At 42.4% G+C, this 23,668-nt stretch overlaps 1 protein-coding gene and 1 long non-coding RNA gene across 2 annotated transcripts in view; one reads left to right on the top strand and one right to left on the bottom strand.

Annotated features, from left to right (window-relative positions):
- The window catches only part of LOC121139752, a 24,857-nt gene extending 1,189 nt beyond the window's left edge, over positions 1-23,668 (top strand). The window contains exons 2-6 of the long non-coding RNA XR_005876667.1: positions 9,181-9,295; positions 12,736-12,867; positions 14,067-14,147; positions 16,604-16,667; positions 23,260-23,668. This is a non-coding gene — a long non-coding RNA (uncharacterized LOC121139752). The remainder of the gene's footprint in view (positions 1-9,180; positions 9,296-12,735; positions 12,868-14,066; positions 14,148-16,603; positions 16,668-23,259) is intronic.
- Positions 13,102-19,076, bottom strand: Tmem52b (transmembrane protein 52B). Its single transcript, XM_005087131.4, has 5 exons — positions 18,547-19,076; positions 17,437-17,480; positions 15,708-15,746; positions 15,072-15,238; positions 13,102-13,395 (listed from the first exon to the last, which is right to left on the bottom strand). Exons 1-5 carry the CDS (start codon positions 18,628-18,630, stop codon positions 13,151-13,153), a joined length of 579 nt encoding a protein of 192 aa, XP_005087188.2. The 5' UTR covers positions 18,631-19,076; the 3' UTR covers positions 13,102-13,150.

Here is a 23,668-nt window from a genome sequence, read left to right as displayed (position 1 = left end):
GACGGAAACATTGATTTATTTGTGTGTGTGCCATTTACGCTTAAGCTTTTCTATATCACTCTAGAAAATAAAAACTATGTGTTTAGTCTTTTATTTTTGTGATTTCATGTTAAATATATCTTTCAGTCCAAGAATGCCCCAACAAATGTCTTCTTCACTCCCCTTCATGGTTCTTGCTTGGTGCCCAAAACAAACACACAGGAAGAAAATCCAGCTGTTTCCAGAGCAATGGGATCAGGAGTCTGATGGAGGAGAGGCGCCAGGCATCACGAGATCTGTAGCCCACGCTGAAATGTCCCGTGCTTGCGTTTTGACCTTTGCCTGGCACCCGTGGCTGGCCTGGCTTCTCCACCCCAGCTGCTCCTCCCCGCTCTGGCGTCCTTTCCTTTGGATCTGGGCTGGAGTTGGTACTGAGACAACATAAACAGAGCGTGACTCAGGGATTTGCAGAAGCGTAAGGGTGAAAAGCATGAAGTCATCAAGGTTAGAAGAGGAGACGCCAGCGAGGAACACCCGGATTCATGCCCGTTTGAAAGAGAGACGATTCCATTCACTTTATCCTGTTCACCCAGAAGTGTGGTCATGGGTTCTTGAAAATACAGAGATTTGCCAGGTGTCGGTGGTTTACGCCATTAATCCTAGCACTCGGGAGGCAGAGGCAGGCGGATCTTTGTGAGTTCGAGGCCAGCCTGGTCTACAAGAGCTAGATCCAGGACAGCCTCCAAAGCCACAGAGAAATCCTGTCTCGAAAAACAAAAAAAAAAAAAAAAAAAAAAAGAAAGGAAGGAAGGAAGGAAGGAAGGAAGGAAGGAAGAAAGAAAATACAGAGGTCAAGCAGTTTAGGTGACGATTGCCCTCCCAGCATTACTTTCCTGGAGTGTTGGCACCATCTGCAGGGTAGTTGTCCTGATGAAAAGGCCTCATGAGGACCAGAGGCTGTCACGCTGGTGGAAGACCCTAAGCCCTACAGCGAGGGTCAGATGGCCTAGGTCCCTCTGGCCTACTGGGCTTCCCATTGGGAGTCTTTGAATGCTGAGTCAGCATACTGATCCTACAGACAGTGACTTTCCATACCTGTATTTGGAGAGCATTAGAAATGGTAAAGATAGAGGTCGAGGATGCTTTATGCTATGCAAAAAGAATGACTTCTAAATGACACCAGCCAAGCAGCCCCTTGTCGCCGGCTTTTTTTTTTCCTTTCAAATTACTCTCAGTCGCCGGCCTTTTTCTTTTCTCTTTCTTTCTTTCTTTCTTTCTTTCTTTCTTTCTTTCTTTCTTTCTTTCTTTCTTTCTTTCTTTCTTTCTTTCTTTTTCTTCCTTTCAAATTACTCTCAGTGGCCTTGTCTTTCAAAAGCCCAGAAAATAAAATAAGCTGAACTTAAACCAAAACAAGAAAATGAAATGCATAGCCAACTTCTTGCTTTTCTCCTAGGAATCTTTGAATCACCCCTACATATAAAGATCAGTGAGTTAGTGCATCACATCTTTATGTTCATGTTAACAATCTTCACGATTTATTTTCAAATTGAACCTAGTTTAATGCCCAGTTAATCATTTTACCTTTGACTCAAATACAATTAAATCTTTCAGAAGAAAAGTTTACAGCCAGGTGAGATGAACCTGGGGATTAAAATAGTAATACTGTTGTTTTCTGAGCGACCTTCAGCTCTTTTATAGATATGAATATCTCAAGTAATTGAAGAGCAGTTAGCGACAATGTATGCAATAACGTGAGAAATAAAAACTGCGATGTTAGTTAATCATTGCTAAGGGTTTTTTAAATGCTAGTAGTTTACATAAGAATACAAAATGTACTGGGAGTTGGAGAGATGGTTCAGTGGTTAAGAGCACTGGCTGCCACACGGTTTGAATTCCAGCAAAGGCAAGACAACGCAGGACTGTCTGTAGCTCCATTTTCAGAGGATATGATGCCCTCTTCTGGCCACTGCTTTGTACTGCATGTTCATCGTGCGTGTATATATGTACATGCAGGTAGAGCACCACACAAATAAAACAAAAATCACTTAAAAAATTCAGAACGTATCTACTTCTACATTTTTACTATTTATGCTAAGAAGGTTCTTAAAAATGTACAAAGGTACATTTATAAATTTAACATTCAAACATATAAAAATAGTTAAAAATCCCTTTCTTCAACCAGAAAAAAATGAAGTGTTAAAAAGATGTATTTTCTCACCGGGCGTTGGTGGCGCAGGCCTTTAATCCCAGCACTCGGGAGGCAGAGGCAGGCGGATCTTTGTGAGTTCAAGGCCAGCCTGGTCTACAAAGTGAGTTCCAGGACAGCCTCCAAAGCTACAGAGAAACCCTGTCTCAAAAAAAAAAAAAAAAAAAAAAAGATGTATTTTCTCACATAGCCACTCTAAAGGCTCCTTGGACTGCTCTGGATTCTGGATTTTATGCTTATGAGGTTGAGACTCTTGTTTTTTCTGCATATTCAGTCATGTTGAGGATTTCAGACCAGTACAAGCAATACCATCATGTCCACTGCCACTGCTTCATTTGAAAGTAAACTGCATTTCACCTCAGAATGTGAACATGTCAATCATCACACTATCACACTACATCTTAAAAATTGCCAGGACCTCCACAATCAGGTAACACTGCATAGAGTTCATATCCAGAATTACACATCTCTCACCAAATGCATTTCATAATTTTCTTCAGCCAGGCAACAGAACTTCAAACTGCATATAAAGTTAAGCTTTGCTTCTTCCATTTATGATAATTCCTATTATCACATGTGTCTATGAATGAAAACCAGAACTAGGGTACTGATCTGCCAATCATCAGAAAATGTACTTGTTGAAGACTTTTAAGAAGATTTTTATTTATTTTTTTAAACTTATTTTTCAGTTTAAATTTAGATTAGAAACAAGGTTGCTTCACAAGTCAGTTCCAGGTCCCTCTCCCTTTCCCTCAAGATTTTTTTTAAAGTAAATGGTTACCTATAAAACAAATACTGAAGATGGTTTGGCTGACACTTGCTGGTTCCCATGTCAGGGACCTTTCTTCCTAGACACAGTGAGTGCTCTGCCTTCCCACTGATGTGTTTAGCACCACGAGGCAGTGGCTTCATTGCTTTACACTTGGTTCTCATAAATTCAGGACAGTTATCTCACTACGGGGGGGGGGGATGTTAAAAACTCAGTGACATGTTTCAAAGCTACTGTTATCACCCACACTCATTCCTAATGGCATCCAATCTTGTTTTCATCACTTGTGGGTGACACAAAGATGCTATGATAAATGTATTAAAGCAGTTTTCCCTATGTCCTACCACTTCCCCTTATTCAGCTATCAGCCTGTAGTCTTTTGAAGAAAGCTCAGTTCCTTAGAAAAGAAGGTTAATTCTCTGAAGTTCCGTAGACACGCTTCATGTTTTGCTCCCACGCTGCCGTCATAGTTCAGATGTAACATATCCTCATAGGCTCGTGTGTGCTTAGTTCACACGGGTGATGCTGTCTTGGGAGACTGAAGGACTTCCTGAAATTTAGGAAGTGGGGCCCAAAGAAAGGATCTCTATTATGAGGCTTTGCCCTCATGACTTGATCATCTCCCAAAGACCTCTGCATTCAACACCACTATCTTGGTGAATGGAAGGAATGGAGTGGGGAGATTAATCAGTAAATAGATTTGGAGGGACTATACCAAATAGTCAATGTTGTTTTAGTCTCAGGTAGACACTAGACATTGGATAAGGGAGACAAACATGACTCTCAGATAAGTCAGACAGATAGTGTGAGAGAGTTCTAATGGCCTTCGGGGTCCTGGTTTCAGGTATCACCCCTAGTGGAAAATGTCCTTTACAGGCTTAGACAACCTCCAGCCATAGAAAAGCATCAGTCAAAGCAGACTGATACTCAAACTAACTAAACCAGCATCTCTTCCTGTAATGACTTGAACACCCCAAGAGGCAGCACCTCTCTGCCTTGAGTGCCTCAGAGCAACCAGAGACCCTCTCAGCAGTGAGAACACTCTAGAAACAGCCTGGCAGAAATAACGAGATATGCATCTCTCAATCTATCAGACTATTGAGAAAACTAACCCCCAAAATGAATATCTCCCCGGGAATCTCAGACTGGGAGAAAGACAAGCCACCAACTGGAGGAGGCATTTGTAAGGTGGCCATATTCAACAGGTCTCTGCTTTCCACTGTTGGTTTGGCTCTTCTTATTGGCTATTGAGGATAGGTGGTCAGACCAGAACTGGGTCAAAGGTTGTGACCCTAAGTTTGATAACAAATGGCATCCATGAAGAAACTAGACACACTTTGGGGGTGCCTGCCACTAACAATGAGATGACCCCAGGAAGAGAGGAAAGATGGACATTCCCAGCAGCTGCTGGAGTAATTTCCTCCAGAAGCGTTTTCCTCTTCCCATTTGGCATCAACTTCTTTTTAATCTCCATTTGGTTAAACTAAGAAGCAACTTGGTATTGCGTTTAGGATGTTCAGGAAAATCTGACCCTTGGTAGTCACTTCCTGATTGATGCACTCCAGGCTTTACCTCCCTGCTTTCTTTTGGTCTCTTCTGAGCAATTTGAGGTTCTTTTGAATCATTTGATGAGGTGTGATCTGGCGATTGGATTTATCTTTAGTTGCTTTTCTATTGAAAACTGTCGCGACCGCCTTGACCAGCAAGGAAGACGCAACACTCGGACTCTTCTTTAAGCAGTTTATTCAGGAACCTTGAACAATCTTCTGATCCCGGGGAGTGCCAACCCACAGCTTAAAAGCCCTTGGGCGGCCAACCCCAGTATGCCACGTGGAACATGCAGATAGGTCCATGTACTCGGAAGCAAGCCTGATATCCAGCCTTAACCAAATACAGGTGGAGCTCTTAAGGAGTTGTTTATCACAGAGAGCACTTGCTGTCGGACTAGCAGAAGGCAGAAGCCAGCACCATCTTAAGGGTGCGGCACTTCACAGCTCTCTACACAAAACCACCAGGGTAAAGTAAAATGGAAACAGTGACTGAAGCAGTGGCCTTCCCCCTTCCCAGGAAAAGGACAGGCATTCTCCTGAGACAGTGTCTATGAGTTCCTCTCCTATGTCAAGATGCCAGGATATTGTTGGGGTACCCCGAATTGAGGAGTCCCCAAGCTGGATTCATCACCCCAAGAATCAAGAGTCCACACGCCAATTGATGCAACACGCAAGAGGCTTTAATTAGGCATCTGCAGATGGGCCTCTCGGTCAGCTTTTAGACCGATTGGCCCTGAGGTTCAGTTACAATCAGCTTTTAAAGACAAAACCACAAGCCTTTGGGAGGGGTCCCTATCTTGTGATGGGGGGGTTATGTGACTACTGACCAGGGGAAGTAGATGTCTTCCTGACCTACACGTTGTAAATTCCTCAAACCTTGGTATGAGTTAATCATCTCTCCCTAAGTAAATGGTGGTTGTCATCTCCTTGTTTCCCACGAATCTTGTTTGCCCATCTCTGACGCCCTGGTCAGTTCTTCACAGGTGGTCAGCAGTCCGGAATTGGCCTTTTGTGGGTTTACAGCCCTTCTGTAATTAAGGTTGCTAAACCATACATTCCATTCTGTGGTTTGGCCAGTTCCTGGGATGGGGTCCTTTGTTCACTTTCCAAGTTCTCTAGTGGGGTGCCCTCCCTGTTTAAGCTTATATTTTATTTCTATAAATTCAGGGTCTTTCAATATCACTTCCTGTGCCACCACTCCTTCCTTTCCTCTTGTCTGGGAGTCAGAGAGTTTGGCCCAGTGTTGATATTATGAAACCTCTCTGAACCCCAGAAAGCCATAGCACCAACTTCCATGTCAAATAAGAAGAGTCTTAGAAATGAGAGTCCAGAGTTCATCTAAACCTTACTGTGCCTTTAAAATCTAAAGGAAATGATCTTTTTTTTTTTTTTTTTTGGTTTTTCAAGACAGGGTTTCTCTGTGGCTTTGGAGGCTGTCCTGGAACTCGCTCTGTAGACCAGGCTGGCCTCGAACTCACAGAGATCCGCCTGCCTCTGCCTCCCGAGTGCTGGGATTAAAGGTGTGTGCCACCAACGCCGGACTAGGAAATGATCTTATTACTAGAATTTCAAGTGTGGAGGTAGGTCAGGACACTGGTGATGTAGAAGTCATCAATCATTTCTTTCTCTTATACATATTTTCGGGAAATGGTCCTAGAGTGCAGACACCAGCCAAGAAAGGAAAAAATACTGGGTAAAGGAAACAGAACTTACAACAATGCAGGGGGTGTCTACAAGATAACACAAGTGACTAATTATGGAGATATCAATACTAATGCACTATTGTAGGTTGGATTCACTTTATATTCCTGTGGTGAATGCAGGCATACTCATTGTGTCACTATTTAATCACAGTGAAGTAATTAGAACCAAGAATGATCAAGTGTCTATCCCAAAACTAGGCCAGAGGTTAAAGGACAGAATCATAATTTTAACACTCAGAGTTTGGTTTCAGAATCTTAACTTTAATGATCTTTTTCCTCTTCTCCATTAAACTGATCTGATCAAAATTATTTGTCTTGATATGAAGTTTGTCTCCTTCAGATTGGACCTGTATTTATTGCTTCCTGGAGGAGAGGATAGTTGAATTTGACTGCTTATACAATCATCATGATTAGTGCCACAGAGGAGAGAGGGCCAGTAGCCAAGTGCATATACTTTGTATGCAAAGTGGAAACCTGAGAAGCCTGGATTCCTGGAGCACCAGAGCCATTAAGCAGGAATGAGGACAGCATGCACATTCAAGGGTAAACACCAGAAGCTGAATTGTAGAGAAGGGCCTTTCTTTTGGTCTTCCTGATCTCAGAACTTTGAACTTCATCGTAAAAGCTAAAGCACAGGTGCTTTGGGGCAGTCCAGCAGCCAATGGCCACAGCCCTCCCGAATTTCCCTTCTTGTGTTCACCTTTTCATCAGAGGAACACATCCAAAAGAGTAAGGTTATCCCTTCCCCTTCTTCAAATACTTACACAGTTGTCCAATGTAGGACAAAGTCCAAAATGCTTATGGTACCATTTAATATCTTAAAACAATTCCAACTTCTCTTCCAGGGTTCATTCTACTCATGTCCTTCTCAGAATTTTTCCTATTTTTGTAATTCAAATTTTCTTTCTGTTTTCTATTTACTATTGTTATTAACTGTCTTTTAGTCTTTACTTGTCACAGAAACTACCCTTCTATTGCTCATTTGGCATTTAAAATTTTATTGCTTCTTATCTTGGAATTCACATGCTCATTTCCTGGTACGCTTTTCAAGCATTAAAGTTGTGTGGAATTCTGGGGTGGGAAATGGTGCAATTATGGGTTGTCTAAGGTGTGCATGCCAACGGAAGGATGGTGGCCAACATTACTCAGACAGAGCAAGTCAAATATTTTCCAGAGTTAACACTTGATACTTCTGGAACAACCCATAAATCAATGAAGCTATTTTCCCATTCGGCTTGCTCAAGGACAGATTTTCCATTCTGGCTTCTTTATTACCTTCTAGCTGATTGCATTTTAATCAAAGAAAGGTAAAGCAAACCTCATGATCTTCAGACATTGCTGCACAATGCATTGTTTGCTTTCTTTCTAAATTCTGATCTACAACTATTATATTAATGAAGCTGGCCCTCTAGTTAGGACCTTAGAGTCACATGCATCTGATCAGTTAAGTAAGAATCTTTAGTACAGTTTTCAGCCAGGACGTGGACCAGAGGTAGGCCATGACCGAGGACCTTGGGTTTCTGTTTGCTCCCCCTCCACAGAAAGCTGTCCACCATAACCCTAATCACCTCCTCTCATACGCTTACTCTCCACAAAGCAGAGTCTGTGTTGGCCTCTTGTGAATGACTATATGCCTGTTTCAGGACTCCCCACAAATAAATGTAAACCTCCTTGCAAGAATTAAGCTATTCTAACAGTTACTGTGTGAACACCACCCCCTCACCCTGCCTTTACAGCTAAACTATTGGCTATGGAACCCAAGGAATTGGACATTTCCTTGGAACCTCATAAAGGGAGAGGAAAAGGCTAAGGAAGCTAGCTCCAACCAGAAGAACTGGTCTTCATTTATGAAAATGTGTCAGACTGCTACACAGGAAAGACAAGAATCCTGTGATTGTGGGTAGGCCATAATTGCTTAAGGCCCAGACTGAATAAATACCTCGGCCCCCTCTCTAAACCTAAACATCATGCTAGTACCTAGAAGGTGGACTTGGCGTGGGCATTGGCTTATGGTGGTCAGATGTAGAACCTAGACTGGTTACAGCCTTCAGGGCCTGAGTTCTCACCTACTGATGACTCCAGGAACAAGAGAAGCCTTGGGATGTCAGGGTCTTCTTGTCCTACTGTGTAGATAGGGCCATACTTTCACATTCAAGCATCACACTTTCTGACTGTTTGCAGGAGCTGTAGTTTGGATCAATGTGAAGTAAAGAACAAAACACATCGTCATCACCCCCAAGAAACTCCAGAGTAAGCAATAGAGGATTCGAAGTAAATCTGTGATGCATTTGTATGGGTTAAGAAAGAAAAGCCAGTAAATCTCTGCTGATTCAAATTAGAGGGGGAAACACGGAGAACAATCAGTCAACACTTTTGTTTCCTGACTGATTACAACTTGGACATAGCTAAGAATGTGGTTTAAAAAGAGAGATAATTGCCATCATTTTACACACACCTCATATTCTTTTCCACCCTCTCATTTTTATCTAGGGTTTTATGCTGCTCGACAGAAGGAAAATCCTCTTTCCTTAAACTTCACCCAAGGACTCACATGTGCATTACAGTTTCTTTCACATCACAGAACTCCCCTGCCAATAAGATATCAACTAGTTCCTCGTTGTCGTAGACTTCAGTGTTCAAATTGCTTAGCATGGCCCTTCTCTTCTCCAATCCCATGTTTCCTGCCTCCCTTTCACTATGATGTAAATACCCTACTTGGAAGAAGTTCCAAAGAAAGTGAGTATGTAGATGTAAGCTTCTGTCCTGCTCCATCCCACAGCCGTTCAGTCCCAAATAAACACACCGAGGCTTGTTTCTCAGGTTTATTACTAACAAACTCTTACAACATAGATTAACCCATAATTCTTATCTATGTTTAACCTCGTGGCTTGATAGCTTCTCTCAGTATGGCATTCTCATCTTGATTCCTCTGCATTTGACTGGTGACTGTGTCTCTACCTTTCTTCTTCCCAGAATTCTCCTAGTCTGGTGGCCCTACCTATCCTGCCTGGCTACTCTCCAATCAGCATTTTACTAAACCAATGAGAGTGACAAATCTTTACATTGAAGAAGACCATCATCCCACATCGTAAGTGTGACTGGGGTGCATTTTGTGAAATTACCAAATAATCAATAAAAACATTATGTTCAGAAAAAAAAAGAAAAAAAGCAAGAGCAAAAAGAAGGAAGACAGTAGGGTGGGGAATTATGATGTCATTTACACCATATATAAAAGCATGGCTTGGTGTGGTGGGGGCATGCCTTTAGTTTCAGCACTCAGAAGGCAGAAGCTCGTAGATCTATGTGATACCAAGGTCAACATTGTCTATGTAGTAAGACTTTATCTCAAAACAAACAAACAAAACAAAACAAAAAAGCCTCTTAACCTGACTTTCACATGTATATCCTCCTGTCTGCATCTCAAGAATCAGAAGGGCATGCTATATTGAGACTTTCCTCACTCAGTAGCAAGGAACACTGGTTTATTGAATTAGCTCACATTAGTTTTTCTTTCTATTTAGGGAAGTCATTCTTGACTGAGATTAATTTTTTATGCATTTCACTAGCAATTTTTTTCTATATGTTTGCCTGATAAAAACTGTATTGATAGGGATCCAGAGCCAGAGCACAATTTATATTGTGCAAGATTCAGCCCCCAAATTATCATTCCTTGTCTTCTCCACCCCATGTTAATCTCACATCTCAGTACTAACAGATAAAGCCAGATATAACATCTTGGCATGCTGATAAAAAAAAAAGCCCTTACAATGTTTTAATTTAACAAACCACAGCCTTACCAATCAAGGGGTTAAAAATGTTCTTTTCCAGGCACACATTTCCTTATCGAACTCATCAGCTTGCTGTGATGTGATGACTCTGTCCCCATTGCAACACTCATATCCCTGTATTTCTCTGCATCCCAAACTTTGTCACCATGGAGGGCAGTTTTAGTTCATCTTCCTTTCAAATATTTGGTGATTTTAATCTCTGACAAAACAAACTATTTTTACACACTATTATGGTTGGTCTTAGTTGCCAGGTTGACTGTATTAAGAGATGTCTAGGGCTGTGTATGCTGGGAGAGATGAACAGCACAGTGACTATATGGTGGACTGAGACCCATTCTTAATGCGGGCAGCACCTTCCAGTGAGCTAGTAGCCTGAATGAAAACAAATCAAGAAGAGCAGTAGAGTGAACAAGCCCCTTCCTTTTCTGATGTCTACATGAGCCTGCCATCACCTGCTGACATTAGACTCCAGCTTCCTAAGCCTTTAAACACAGGTTTTGTGTCCAGGCCTTCAGGAAAGTCTTATCACAATCATCAAAGACCTGAAGAAAACTGCAAATCATCAATTCATTTAAAGATGTAAAATAATATAGTGTAAGCCGGGCATGGTACTACAGGTCTGTAATCCCAGATATTTGAGGGATTGAGACTGGAGGACTGTATGTTTCCATTCCCTTCTCTGCCTGCTTGACCTACAGAGTAAATTCAAGGTTATCTTGGTCAACATTGTGAGACTATTTCTCAAAATAAAAGTTGAGAGATGAGAATCAAAGATTTCTTTGCACACATTCTTTTTCCCTGGCAGGCTCTTGCTATTCTTGGCATGGTATTTGTTAAATAACACTTCTTGTTTTGAAAGATCCTGCTGTTTTAATGCAATGCAAAACACCATTAGTAGTCGTTTTCCTAGGGAGGAGAAAGCACACCGATTTCAACGGGAATGAAAAGAAAAAGTTACAGAAACAGGGAGTATAGATGCTTGGGGTTATGGGATAGAAAGCTATATGATGGTTTTCATTCCCTTATGAACCAAGACAAGCATCTACCTAGAATTAGTAGATTGACTGAGAGATACCAGGTAAAAAGAGAGACATGATATTTGAATGTATATCAAAAGGAATGCAGAAGTTACCCTAAAAATGTTGACATTAATGTTACATGACCCAGGAGATATTAAAGACTGTGAACCTCCCTCTGATGAGTGGAGCTGTGAGTTTTTTCTCCAGCATTGTTCAGCAGTGTAGGCACTGGAAAGAAATCATGTAATTTCATTGACCCAAGCCTTAAGGTTTTAAAAATTGGTATGAAGCCATTTAAACAGGATTAAGAACTTGAAAACAATAATGAAAGTGACTGAGATGATTGACAAATGTCTTAGGTTGAAGAGAGAAATAAACTGCAGCATTTCTAATGCCTGTCAACCTCTTAATTTGTTCAAATCTGTATCATATTGAACAAAGAAAGGTCAAGGACTTAGAGGGGGGCATATCGGTATACTTCTGTAATCCTAGCACTTAATCCTACCTCTTACGTGGCAGGGTTAGGCAGGAAGCTGACTGCCATAGGAACTTGGAGACTACCCTAGTCTATACAACAAAGCACCATCTCAAAAGAAAAGATGAAAAAAGAAGAGTAGAAAGTGAAGAAGATTTTTGTAGAATTCACAATGACTAGATTGTTTATTTGGTGGTGGTGGTGGTGGTGGTGGAGGTGATAGTGGTGGTGGTGGTGATAGTGGTGGAGGTGGTGGTGGTGGTACAATAGGCCACCTTAGGTGCTGGTAACAAGTTATTCATTCAACAGCTTCCCATAGCATTCTGATCAGTGATTCTGATCACTAGCAGGTTACACTCATACACAATTCTTTTCCCTCTAGGCTTCAGTGAACATTGCAAGAATGTATTTAATGAGGTGCAGCACTAATCAGTAGTTTCCTGGGTCTGATCTTCTCCCCAGAGGATCCCAGCCAGTCACCTACAAAACAAGACGTTTTCTCGAATACCCCCTGCATTTTCAGAGCATTTTCTAAAGAATCACTTAGATTTTTTGACTGTTTATTTCAATCAAGACATGTTTATTGATAAAATAAAGTCACTTTAGGTATGACTTTACAATAACACAGCAGACAGGCAAAAGGACAGATCAGAACGTAATTCTCAGTGGAGTCACTGTGGGCTGCTGACACACAGCAGGAGCTCAATGGAGAGAATGCATGATCAACCATAGCACCGCTAGGTGGCAGTCAGGGCCACACCTAAAGCCCAGATTTTACATGGTGGAAGACTTTGGTGCTGAAAACAGGAGGAAAGAAACAAAGCAATGTCTTCTTCTGGAGTCTAAAAAGGGTGCATGCTCAAGCTCTCTCTCTCTCTCTCTCTCTCTCTCTCTCTCTCTCTCTCTCTCTCTCTCTCTCTCTCTCTCTCTCTCTCTCTCTGTGTGTGTGTGTTTGTGTTTGCAGGACAAGGCTTGAGGACCATTGTTGTTCTCTATGCCATGTTTCACATTTGTATATAGAACCAAAGTGATAGAAAGGTTTTGACATGTGGCATATAATGTATTATAGTCTCTCCACTCTCATCAGCACCCCCAGCCCTGCAATCTACAAGTCCAGGTGGGTATTATGTGATGTACAAGGTAGCCATTATTGTTCAGCATAGTGTGGTTGCTCCCTAGAAGAAAAGATACATGTGTTTGGTACACTGATGTCAGTGCCTATGCTTGCATTGTGTTTCCCTTCAAGGTTACCACAGTCAAACAGAAAAGCAACTTGCAGTATCATTTAGCAAAAGGAACTCTACAAACATGGCACAGTTGAAGGAACTCAAGACACCTTAATGCTCTCCTGCTTTGGAGGTAATCAGTATAGCTAGAGGTGAGTTGCAAACTTTGACCGTTGGATAAGGAGTTAGAATTCCAATTAGAAAACAGTGTGTCAGAAAAAGCTTATTGTTGTAAATGGAGAGTGAGAGCCTACATTGTTGACAGAACTACGTCTAGATGGTATCCTGAACCTTTCAGATGGTACGAAAGAAGACATTATATATATATATATATATACATATATATATACATATATATATATATATATATATATCTGGGGCTCCTTCTGAACTCCATGGATTCCTCTGTTATTAGGAATACCGTCAATATTGTCATCAGTAGGAGGGGAGTTCTATCTGGGGGGATTCCTTTGCTGTGGGAGGCAGATGCTTTTCTTCTGGCACTGAGGGTAAGTCAGGAGCTTTCTGCCCACACCTTGCCACTGTGAAGCGGCTCATGCCAAGAGCTTCCTCGTAGCCTGGAAGTGTGTCCAGAGAGGAGGGTAGCTGGCCCAGGGAGCTGTGTGCGTGAGTCACTGCAAGTATTCTCCTAGCTGCAGGGCCAAACACAGACTGCAGGGCTGTGAGGGAAGAAGACAGTTGGTGTAGAGATGATGACACACAAAGGTAATGAGATTTACATCACACCTAGCTTTTCTTTTTCTTAAACTATTTCCACACTCATTGTCACAACTGTTGACAAAGTTTACAAAAATCCTACGAAGACTACTTATGATTAACTTTACACCCTGCAGGAGAACCTGCTTTCCCTGCTGTCTGAATAATTTGAGTTGCCTTTCCATAGTTCATCCCTCCTTCCAGGTTTTTCCAGTTTTGTTGTGCTAGGATTCAAGCCCGCATCCTCACACAAGCTAGGCAAGGACTATTCTCCTGAGTTCCACCCCAGCCCCACCCTCACAGTTAGATCCCTTTGTTCTATACTAGACTCCCAATGCTACAATCCCACTTTTTTTTTTTTTTGCACAGGATTTCTTTGTGTAGCTCTGACTGTCGTGGAACCACTTCTACACACCAGGCTGGTCTAGAACTCACAGAGATCCCCCTGCTTCTGCCTCCTGACTGCTGGGGTTAATGGTGTTTGCCACCACCACAGGACACAAACCCTTTTCAAATGCTTATTTATGCCATATTTGTCATTCATTAGTCACAGGTTATGTTGCTCTTATTTATGATAATTGGCACAGTATCTTATCCTCTATCGTTCTAACTTGAATTTGCTCCTTGAATTTAGGAAATAATAATTTCATAAAGAACAGATGAATAGCTGGCATGGTGGAGTACGCCTTTAATCTTGGCACTCAGGAGATTAGAGGTAGGTGATTCTCTGAGTTCAAAACCAGCCTTGTCCATATAGGGCATTCCAGAACTACACAGAATGACCCTGATTCAAAATATAAACAAACAAATATCACATAACAGAAGAAGGTAAAGGTAAAAGTCCCATCATAATCATCAAAGATATGTTGGGGTTAAAATTTAGCATAGCAAGGCTTGAAGAATACCAAAGAAACAACCAATTTTTTAAAAAACATATAAAAATATAGCTTAAACCAGACCAGGTAGTACAGGTCTGTAATCCCAAACACCTGAGAGCCTGAGGCAGGATTATATGCTTAAGGCCTCCCTGACCTGCAGTGTAAATTCAAGGATAACCAGATCAATTTAGCACAACCATTTCTTAAAATAAAAATGATTTAAGAATCTAGGAGATCTCATCAGTAACATAATTATCCAGCTCTATGTTCCAGTCCAAGCACACAAAAAAATGTAAGAAAGAGAATGTAGCTAGGTGATAGTACACACTTTAATTTCAGCACTCCTGAGGGAAGGAGGGAGGTAGGAGGATCAGAAGTCAGTCTAAGTTACATGAAACCCTGCTTAGAGAGAGGGGGGGGGAGAGGGAGAGAGAGAGAGGGAGCAAAAGAAAGAAAGAAAGAGGTCAAGAAAGGGAGGAAGGGAGGGAGGAAGAGAGCAAGGAAGGAAAGAAGGAAGAAAGCCATGTGAACCTTGGCTCCAGTATTTTACTTTGTCCATCAATTTATCATCAGCCCAAAACTTGAGAATACAGGCATCAGTGATAGCCCAGGTCACCACACAAAGGGGCTCTGCAAATTAAAATTACTTTGAATTCCCAACCACTCAATGCTAGCTGGCAGTTCACCATACACCCCCACACCCTTAGTACTTCTTTAAGCCTGAGACCCCCATCTTGGCCTTCTAAGTTGAGTGTACTCACATGTGATGGTACTCTGCAGAGTGCTGTCGTGGTCAAAAGCAATGACGGTCACTTCATAGGGTGGTGGGGCCCCATCTTCCCCATTTTCGGGACGACTCAGACAGCAGCGGAAGCACACGGAAGTCAGGCCGCACAGGAGAATCAATGCACCAACTACCACCAGCAACCTGCAAGAGCCCACCCGTCAAGTCCAAGCTGTGGTCAACTGCTTTCCCAGCTCTGACATAGTATCCCTTAATGTCTCATCTCGATTGTTGTTCATCTATTATAGAACACTAATAAGGCTCTAGTCACTAAGGCTTCCATTTGCATATATCATTCACTGATTTTTCAGCAAGACTAGGTCAGTCATGACAGCAAACAATACTGAGGATAGTTTGAAGGGGCTGCTTCTCATTTCACTGCGCGGGGGGCGGGGGGGGGGACACTATAATTTCTTGACATTGGCTGAAGAGATTATATTGAATTAGGAAATCATGGTGTATTGTCACATAGGTTAGGGATGAACTAAGGAAACTACTGTGAAATATAGCTTTGTTGTTATTTATACTAATAATTAGCATACCAAAAAACTTAAAAACATAATGCACCTGCAAAAGGAAGTCTCTTTAAGGGTATTATATAACTCAAACTTACCATACATACCAGAGATGTACCCAGTCCGGGGACAGGCAACTGTGGAGAAAGAATGGAGTTTATTATATTAAAAAATCAATAGTGAGAGCTGCAACAATCATTTGTTACATTTAATGCTATGTTATAATTAAAAAACATCAAGACCTATTTTTTTATAAAAAAGTTCTCACTTTGTAGCCTTGGCTGGCCTGGAACTCACTTTGTAGATCAAACTGTCTTTGAACTCACAGCAAGCCTCCTACCTCTGCCTCCTCAGTGCTGGGACTGAAGGTGTGTGCTACCATGCTCAGCTAAGACATACTTTTTATAAAATCCAATGTAATTAGTTGAATAGAGTTTTATATATAAAAAAGGTGGCATTGCTGTGCAGATCGTTTTGTTAGTCACTAAAAATTGCATTAAAAAAGTTGCTGTGGAAAGAATTAGGGGATGGGGGGGCTCAGAAAGGAGAAGAGAAACAATCAACAAATTTTGTTTGAAAAATGCTGTGATGAAACATTATTCTTTCCAAACTGATAGGAAAGCAAAGGAAAAGAAAATGTCCTCGGGACTATTGTGAGCTACTATGATGGAAATTGTCAAGGAAGAATTTGGCATACACAATTTTAAGGAGTGGCTTTGAAAACAGACATGAACATTAAATCTATTTGCTTGTGAGGCCAATAAAATGTACACATCAGGAAAGCATCAGTTAAAGGAACAAAAAAGTTGTATTTGTAATTTATATTTCACAAGCTCTTGCAACATCCTCCCCTAAAAAGGGCCTACACTTTCACATCTAGGATCAGAACTGGTGGGTTTATGCACCGAGACAAAACAGGAAGGGGGAGAAGGGAGAGGCCGGCTTCACACAAGGAGAGCTAAGGAGCTTCAGCAATTGTAAACTTTCTCTGTAGGGATGGCAAGGGGGACAACGTGGGAGAGACTAAAACTGAGAGTCAGAAGTGGAGAGAAGAACTGGTATGTCTTTAAAGATGCACATGCTTTGCCCTTAAAATAATAATTAGAAGACCACTTCCTACTAAATGTATATTGAGATCTATTTTTGAATTCCATATTTGGTTACATTCCCATAGAAAGAGCAGTTCGAATTTTCCCTAGAAGAGTGTGTCATCTTGCTTCCCACATTTATCATTTGTTCAAAGCCTTTCAAATTATATATTAGATTCTATATGGTGACAGTTGTCCACAACCTCAGTGTCACATAGCCAGTATCAAATATACACATGCCAAGAAATTACAGTGATCGTTAATTGCTTAATTCCCCTCATATCCAATAGAGTTGGCTTCAGGGAAATGATTCTACAGTGGAATATGTGTTTTTCTTTAGCATGAACAGGATTGTTATTGTCTGCCCTCACTAAGGATTTGAAATGGGCACGCTGCTACGGGAATCACCCAAACAGATAAGCCTGCGACTGGCTGTTGAACCCAGTCTGCCCTGATGAGTCACTGGAAAGCACGGCAAAGGAAGCCATTTGCAGGTCTCCTTGACTACATGTATTTAAACTAATTGTGCTATGTTGATGGGAAGACTGGCTTACAAAAAAAATGCTATTGTCCGGGTTATTCTGAGCACTTCAGATGACATACATGTCTGTGCGGGTAGGTGGTGCCCACTTGAATAGAAAAGGAAGTCAGAGCTTTGTACTGATGTTTTAGCCTATGCTTGGGTGTTGGTGCTTCGTCTGACTCTCCTTCCTCCAGGCTTGAACTCTCAGACACTTACTGTTCAGCATTGACACAGTTCTCCTGGCATCCGGCTCCAGGAAGCTGCGGGAAGGAAATAATCTCACTCAGAGAAACAGTCACATCTGCAGCATTCAGCAGCCTGACAATCATCCCCTGGGGCTGTGCTCAGTCAGACTGACTTGTAAAGATGAGGGCAGGGCCATAGGGTTGGTCTGTACTGGGTGGCGACAGTGATCATCCCTTTGTGCATGACTGCTTCTCACGGGGCACAAGTTCCTGGAAGGGCAGGGATCTTGGAGTTTGGACAGTGGCTGAACATCACTACCTTGGGGAATGATGGGCAGCCTTCTATATCAGTTTGTCACCCTAGAAGCCTCCTGACACATCCCTGGGACATTGCTGTTGTCTTCCTTGTCCCTCCCCAGTTGAAAACTGGATTCAGCCTTCAACATATCAGTAACTCATCACACAGGAAGAGAAACGGAGGGACGCGATGTTAACAAAGAAGGGAAAAAGAGAAGGAAAAGAGGAAGACAAGAGAACATACAAGAAAACATGTACTTGTATATATCAGTTAACTTGTGTAGGAAGCCAAGCAGACAGTCTGCTCCTTGCATAGGAATGCAATCCAGTCTAGTTTCTGCACTGTTTCTTTCTCTGCTAGACCTCCTAGCTATGTGAACTTGGCCCTAGTATTTGTCCAGAATCTCTCAGTCTATCCATTCTTTCCTCAGCTAATGGATGACTCACAGGCTTCTCTTTCACCTTGGGGTGAAATACAGGGTTTAAAATATTCAAATAGCATTAAAGAGTCCTCTGTGCGCTTGCTGTGCGGGCATGAGGACCCAAGTTTGACTCTCAGCACCCTTGTTAAGGCCAGGCACAGCAGCATATACCATCCCTGATTGTCCTAATTCCTGTCCCTCTTTCCATCGCATTGTTCATTCACACACCCAGACACTCACTGCCACCCCCCCAACACACACAGGGGGCACAGTCTTTGAGACTCCCTGTACCAAGGGTACAGTGTATGGCAATCTTTCCCGTCTCCATCTGTTCATTACTCCATCCATCTCCTGCCAGAATCAGTATAGCTAAAGAACTAAGCAAAAGAAAGGTCCTTCTCATAGTTCACAACTGAACTCACCTGGATGAAATAAACCAGGACAGAGGCCATCACCGTTCCACTCCGGGCTGCCATTAGGCTGCACACCTGGTCCAGAAGGATCATGCCAGGTGCATCTGCTGTATCCTATCCAAGCTCAGTGCTGCATGGAGCTTCATGGTAACGAATTCCTAAAGAGAAAGTTTTCTCAGCAATATCCCTCTCCCTTTACTTCCCTTGCCTTTAAATTTCAGTTCTCCCTCCTCTTCCCATTTAGTTTCCTTTGCTTTCTCTATTAATCTTCTCACGGTCTCCACACTCGTTTCTTCTTCCCTTCCTTTCGATCATCAAACCTTTCTGTGCATTTCATCTTTTCCCCTATATCCCTAATGGGAAGGCATTAAAGGACACATTTGTCCTCTGAATTAGACTTTTCCCCCCCAGTCTATAGCAAGAGACTTGGATTTGAAATAGGTCAAAGGCAGCTTGCGAGTGACCAGATGCGTTCTTGCGTTCATCAGGTTACACTCTTGGCTCCTGGATGACCGCTGTAGTCTGAAAGTCACTCTGCCAATCTCCCTCCACCCCTCTCCATGTGATTGGCATCCCCATTCTGGCTCCTTGAAATCCTCCCCTCACTATGTTGATAATCAACCCTGCCTGTTCTGGGTCATTTATCGCGCCCATTCGGCAGGACTGAGGGATTCCAAATGAGCCAGAAAGCCGTCCTGTCTTTACAGTAGGAGATGGGTTTGAACACTCCCCCAGGGCTGTTGGTCTTCTCAGCCCCTATTCCACTTCAGTTTCAGTCCATTGAAACAGGTTAGACGTACAGTTTAAAAAACGGGTTTCCAGGATAACCCCCTCTGTGTCTCTGTCTCTCCTGGTATCTGCCACTCTCAACACACTGTTGTGATGTTGCCACTTAAGAACCAGGCATAGGGTGTACAATTGTGGTTCCATCCACTCAGGAAGCTGAGGCAGGGGATCATTTGAGTCTAGTTCAGGAAACCCTAGGAAGCAACAAGATCGCTGTCTCAAAAAACATATTAGCCACAATAAAATAAAACTTAAAGTCATACCTAAAAATAAGCACATAACAATGGAAGGGATATAAAATGGTTATAAAGAAAGGTATGGAAACAAAGAATACCATACGAATGCCTGACAGTTAAGCAGGAAACCTTTACCCAGGGCAAAGTAATACGAAAGAACATTTAGTGTTACTTTACACGGTGACATGTCTATTTCACGGGACTGAACAAAATCACATTTCAGCTATCTTCTAATTAATGAGGGGAGGCTGAGGGGTGAGGTCCTGATGAGGGCAGGCTGCAGGGTGAGCTCCATCATACTCAAGGCCTCACAAACCATGCGATCCCACTGTGACAATGTGATGTGGGAACACAGAATATAAACAATTTCCTTTTCTCAGCTAAGGAAAGCAAACAGCGAGGGAACTCCCTGGTACAATGTTGGTCTTTCCAAGTCTACCCATTGATAGGCTCTTGAGTGAAAAGTGTTTTCCAGATTTCAGTAGAAAATTCCATGAGACGGAAGGTATTTTGGAGGACTAGATAGGGGGACGTTAGTTACAGCCTTTCACTAAGCCTGGGCTTTATTTACTGCTCCCACTCATATATTAGGAGAATAATGGATGACGGCTGGACTTGCAGTAGCTTTTGTTTCATAGAGAAAGGAAAATCAGGGGCAAGGAAGCATCTTGAGTAGAATATTTCTATTTAAACACTGTGTAGTGGAAAGCCCCATTAGCGCCTCCCTTTTCCTCTTCTTGTGGGAGACATGGTAAACAACCCTAGCTAAGAGCACAGCCCAGGTGGCTGGGGCAGTTACTTGTTTAACCACTCATTAGCTGTGGGATCTTGTGAAAGGCCTTCCGTCTATCGGACAGCTCAGTTTGAGGTGACACAAAAAGCATAGTCTAGCTCTCAGCACTCACACAGCGACTCATGAATTGCAACTGTGGTTCCAGAGGGATCTGACGCCTATCCTCCTTAGGAGCCAGGCAGGTGTGCAGTGAGGATGCATACACAAGGACAAAATACTTTTACAAACTAAAACATGAGTCTTTGTGGTGTATGTTACAGTTCTGTTTGCAAGCATTTGATGTTGGTTAAGATGCTTCTAATTTAGCTCTGTCTTACATGTGATAGCCCTTCCAACACGCTGAACCATTCATGTCCACTATGCCTATCCCATCTTTCTGCCAGCCTCTTCCTAGATTCTTTTTTTTCTTGAACAGTTCACATGGCTAGCCCCACTATTACTTCTACCTGTGCCAGCCTTCACCTGCATGAACAGGTTTTCCAATTACTTTGGCTTTCTCCCCATGGCAATTTGTAGCCCCATGATTGCAATCATCTTTCTTGCCCCCAGGCTTCTTAGCAGGCCTGAACAAAACAGGCTTCTGTTAATGGCTGCCTTGTTTGTCGTTTTTTGTCAGAATTACTGCTACCATTTCTTTTCTTATGCCCCCCACAAGGAGATAGAACTTCATTTATTTATTCAAATGTGTCATTGCCCTGTGATACATTAGAATAACAGTCTTTCAGGAGGAAATGATGACAGAGGAGAAATCAGTTAGAGAAGAAAGCTGAAGGTATACAGGGCATAAGGATGGGGGGAGGCATGGAGCTAGGGAGATGGGAATACTCTCATTACCAGCCTACATAACCCCATTCCGTGAAGCTTGTGACTCATTAGTTTGTACTCACATTGTGAAGGGCTGGGACTGGGGCCAGTGGGAGGCACACATACACAGACCTGCACTTGGGGGAGTTGTTATACAACCGTTCTAACAAGTGTAGCAAAAGAATTGCTACCTTGTGGTTCCTTTGATTATTCTTCTTTGACCTTGGCTGGCAGGTGCACCCCTTCCATGCTCTCCTTCCTTTCTATGCCTCAGTAAAACAGAAATCAGGACTATTGGTACTCTGAGCCACCAACATCAAGCTGCACATGGCTGAGCAGTGGGTTGGGTCACAACCGTGATTTCAAGAATAGAGAAGGTGGCAAAAGTCAGTTTTATTCTCAAACTCCTGGGTGCTTCACTAGGAAGTGTCTCTGTTTCAGGAGCCAAGATCACAGCATAGATATTGAATTCAAACCACAGACGCATTGAGAATTAGTAACAGGATTAAACAGGAGGCTTTTCCACCCTTGAGACAGTGTTTCATGTCTAACCTCAAACTTTTTATAGAGCTAAGGACGATCTTGACTTTTGATCTTGCTTTTACCTTCCCAGTGCTGGCATTACAAGCATGTGCCACTTTGTGTAGTGTTGGTGATCAAACTCACAGCTTTGTGCTAAGCTTAGGGAGGTGAAACAAGACAGAAGGATTTAGTTTATCAAAGGATGTATGGTTTATATGCCATGTAGCTCATTACTATAAATTGTATGAGCAACAGTAGAGGGCAAGCAACACACACACACACACACACACACACACACACACACACTAGCATTCACAGTAGAGTCAGATTTGTGTATAAAGCTTATCTGGTCCATTGCTTGGGTTTCCACAAGGCTGAGATGAAAGTGTCTGCTTCAGCAGCATTCTTGTGTGAAGGCTATCATGGCGGAGGACCCATTTGCAAGTTCTCTCAGGAAGAATGCATCTCTTAGTGGCTTTAGGATTAGTATAATAATGCTTTAAAAAACCTTTCAACTGAAATATAATTACATAATAAAATAAATCCTGCTCATTCCACTTATTATTACTTGTATGTACATGCTTGGTTGGTTTGAGGACTGACCACTTGATGTTGAATAATCAATGAGGGGTCTTCTTCTTGGAGAAGATTATTTTTCCTCTCTCAGCATTAGCACCATTCATGGTACCTTAAAAATACAGTGCCTAAACTAGACCTGAACAAGGACAACCCCAATAGACGTGGGAGTGAGAAGTCTCCCAGGACCCCACTTATAGACAAAGAACTATAGGCAACTAAGGAATGGTTCTTTAAAAGTTAATGATGAGCACAGAGACAGACGCAGGAGAAGAGAGGCTACAGCATACTCCTCATGTGCCTGAAGTAATTCCTTGTGTATGATCACCTGCATTCTTTGACCTTTGCTACATTTTGAATTATAGCTCTGAGAACACATGCTCAAAGAGAAGGCATGACACCAGGAGGTAGGAGTCATGGAACATCCTGCATTCCTTATATAGTCTTTATAGTTTCTCAGAAACTTATCCCTGTGGAGGTTTAAGAGCAAGAGAAAAGGCCCAGTGTTGTAGTAGTTCTAGCACTTAGGAGGCAGAGACAAGAGGATCTCTGTGAATTTGAACCCAGCATGATCTACTTAGTGAGTTTAAAGCCAGGGCTACACAGTGAGACCCTGAAGACACACACACACACACACACGGGGGGGGGTGGAGAATAAACTCACATTACCAGATGAAAATATAAATAAAATAAGGTATTCTACACGAAGAAAGGGGATTCTAAGCTGTGCTGTAATGTGGTTTGGACCTTGAAGACACAATTCTCAGTAAACTGAGTCACACATAAAAGGAAACCTGGTGGATTTTTCTACTACCCTGAGGTACCAGAGATTGAATGCCCACTAAAGGTTCAAGTGTTGAAGGACTGGTTGCCAGTCTGTGCCCACTGTTAGGAGATTGTAGGACCAAAGAGAGGTTCAAGGAGCAGGTCCTTGAATGTGATTGCCTCTTTCCCTACCTCCATGAGTTGAGCATCTTTTCATGCTAATGTTCTGCCTCACCACAGGTCCAAAAGCAGTGGAGATACCGTCCATTAATTGATGAAATGTCTGAAACCAGGAGACAACCTAAACCCTTCCTCCTTGGGCATTGATTACCTCGGATAGCTTGCTATGGATTTAGATATCCAATACAAAATACAGCATCAAAATTCAAGGGTCAGAAGATACAGGGTTGACTTCAAGGAGGAACAGGGAGTGGTCAACAGCAGACTGAAGATCCAGAAACGTCAAGGAGGGTCTGACTCCTGTCCAAAGGCCAGTGTGAAGACCAGAAGGAGCTGGTGCTGAAATTGAAGCCCAAAGGCCATCTGCTAGAGAATGCCTCGTACACAGAGGAAGACAGTTGCTACTATTCTTTTGGCCTTCGGATTTTGAATGAATGTCACCCAAAATATAAATAGACTGTCTCTCCTG

The sequence above is a fragment of the Mesocricetus auratus genome, unplaced genomic scaffold (genome assembly GCF_017639785.1).
Source record: "Mesocricetus auratus isolate SY011 unplaced genomic scaffold, BCM_Maur_2.0 Super-Scaffold_100001, whole genome shotgun sequence".
Lineage (NCBI taxonomy): Eukaryota > Metazoa > Chordata > Mammalia > Rodentia > Cricetidae > Mesocricetus > Mesocricetus auratus.
Note: the sequence above shows the minus strand (reverse complement) of the source record. Positions and strands in the feature narration are given on the sequence as shown.

Coding starts and splice junctions, on each gene's coding strand:
- Tmem52b (XM_005087131.4), bottom strand. CDS start 18,630: ATGATCCTTCTGGACCAGGTGTGCAGCCTAATGGCAGCCCGGAGTGGA. Junction 15,747..17,436: donor AACTGTGTCAATGCTGAACA/GTAAGTGTCTGA, acceptor CTTTCTCCACAG/TTGCCTGTCCCCGGACTGGG. Junction 13,396..15,071: donor TCTGCAGAGTACCATCACAT/GTGAGTACACTC, acceptor CTTCCCTCACAG/CCCTGCAGTCTGTGTTTGGC.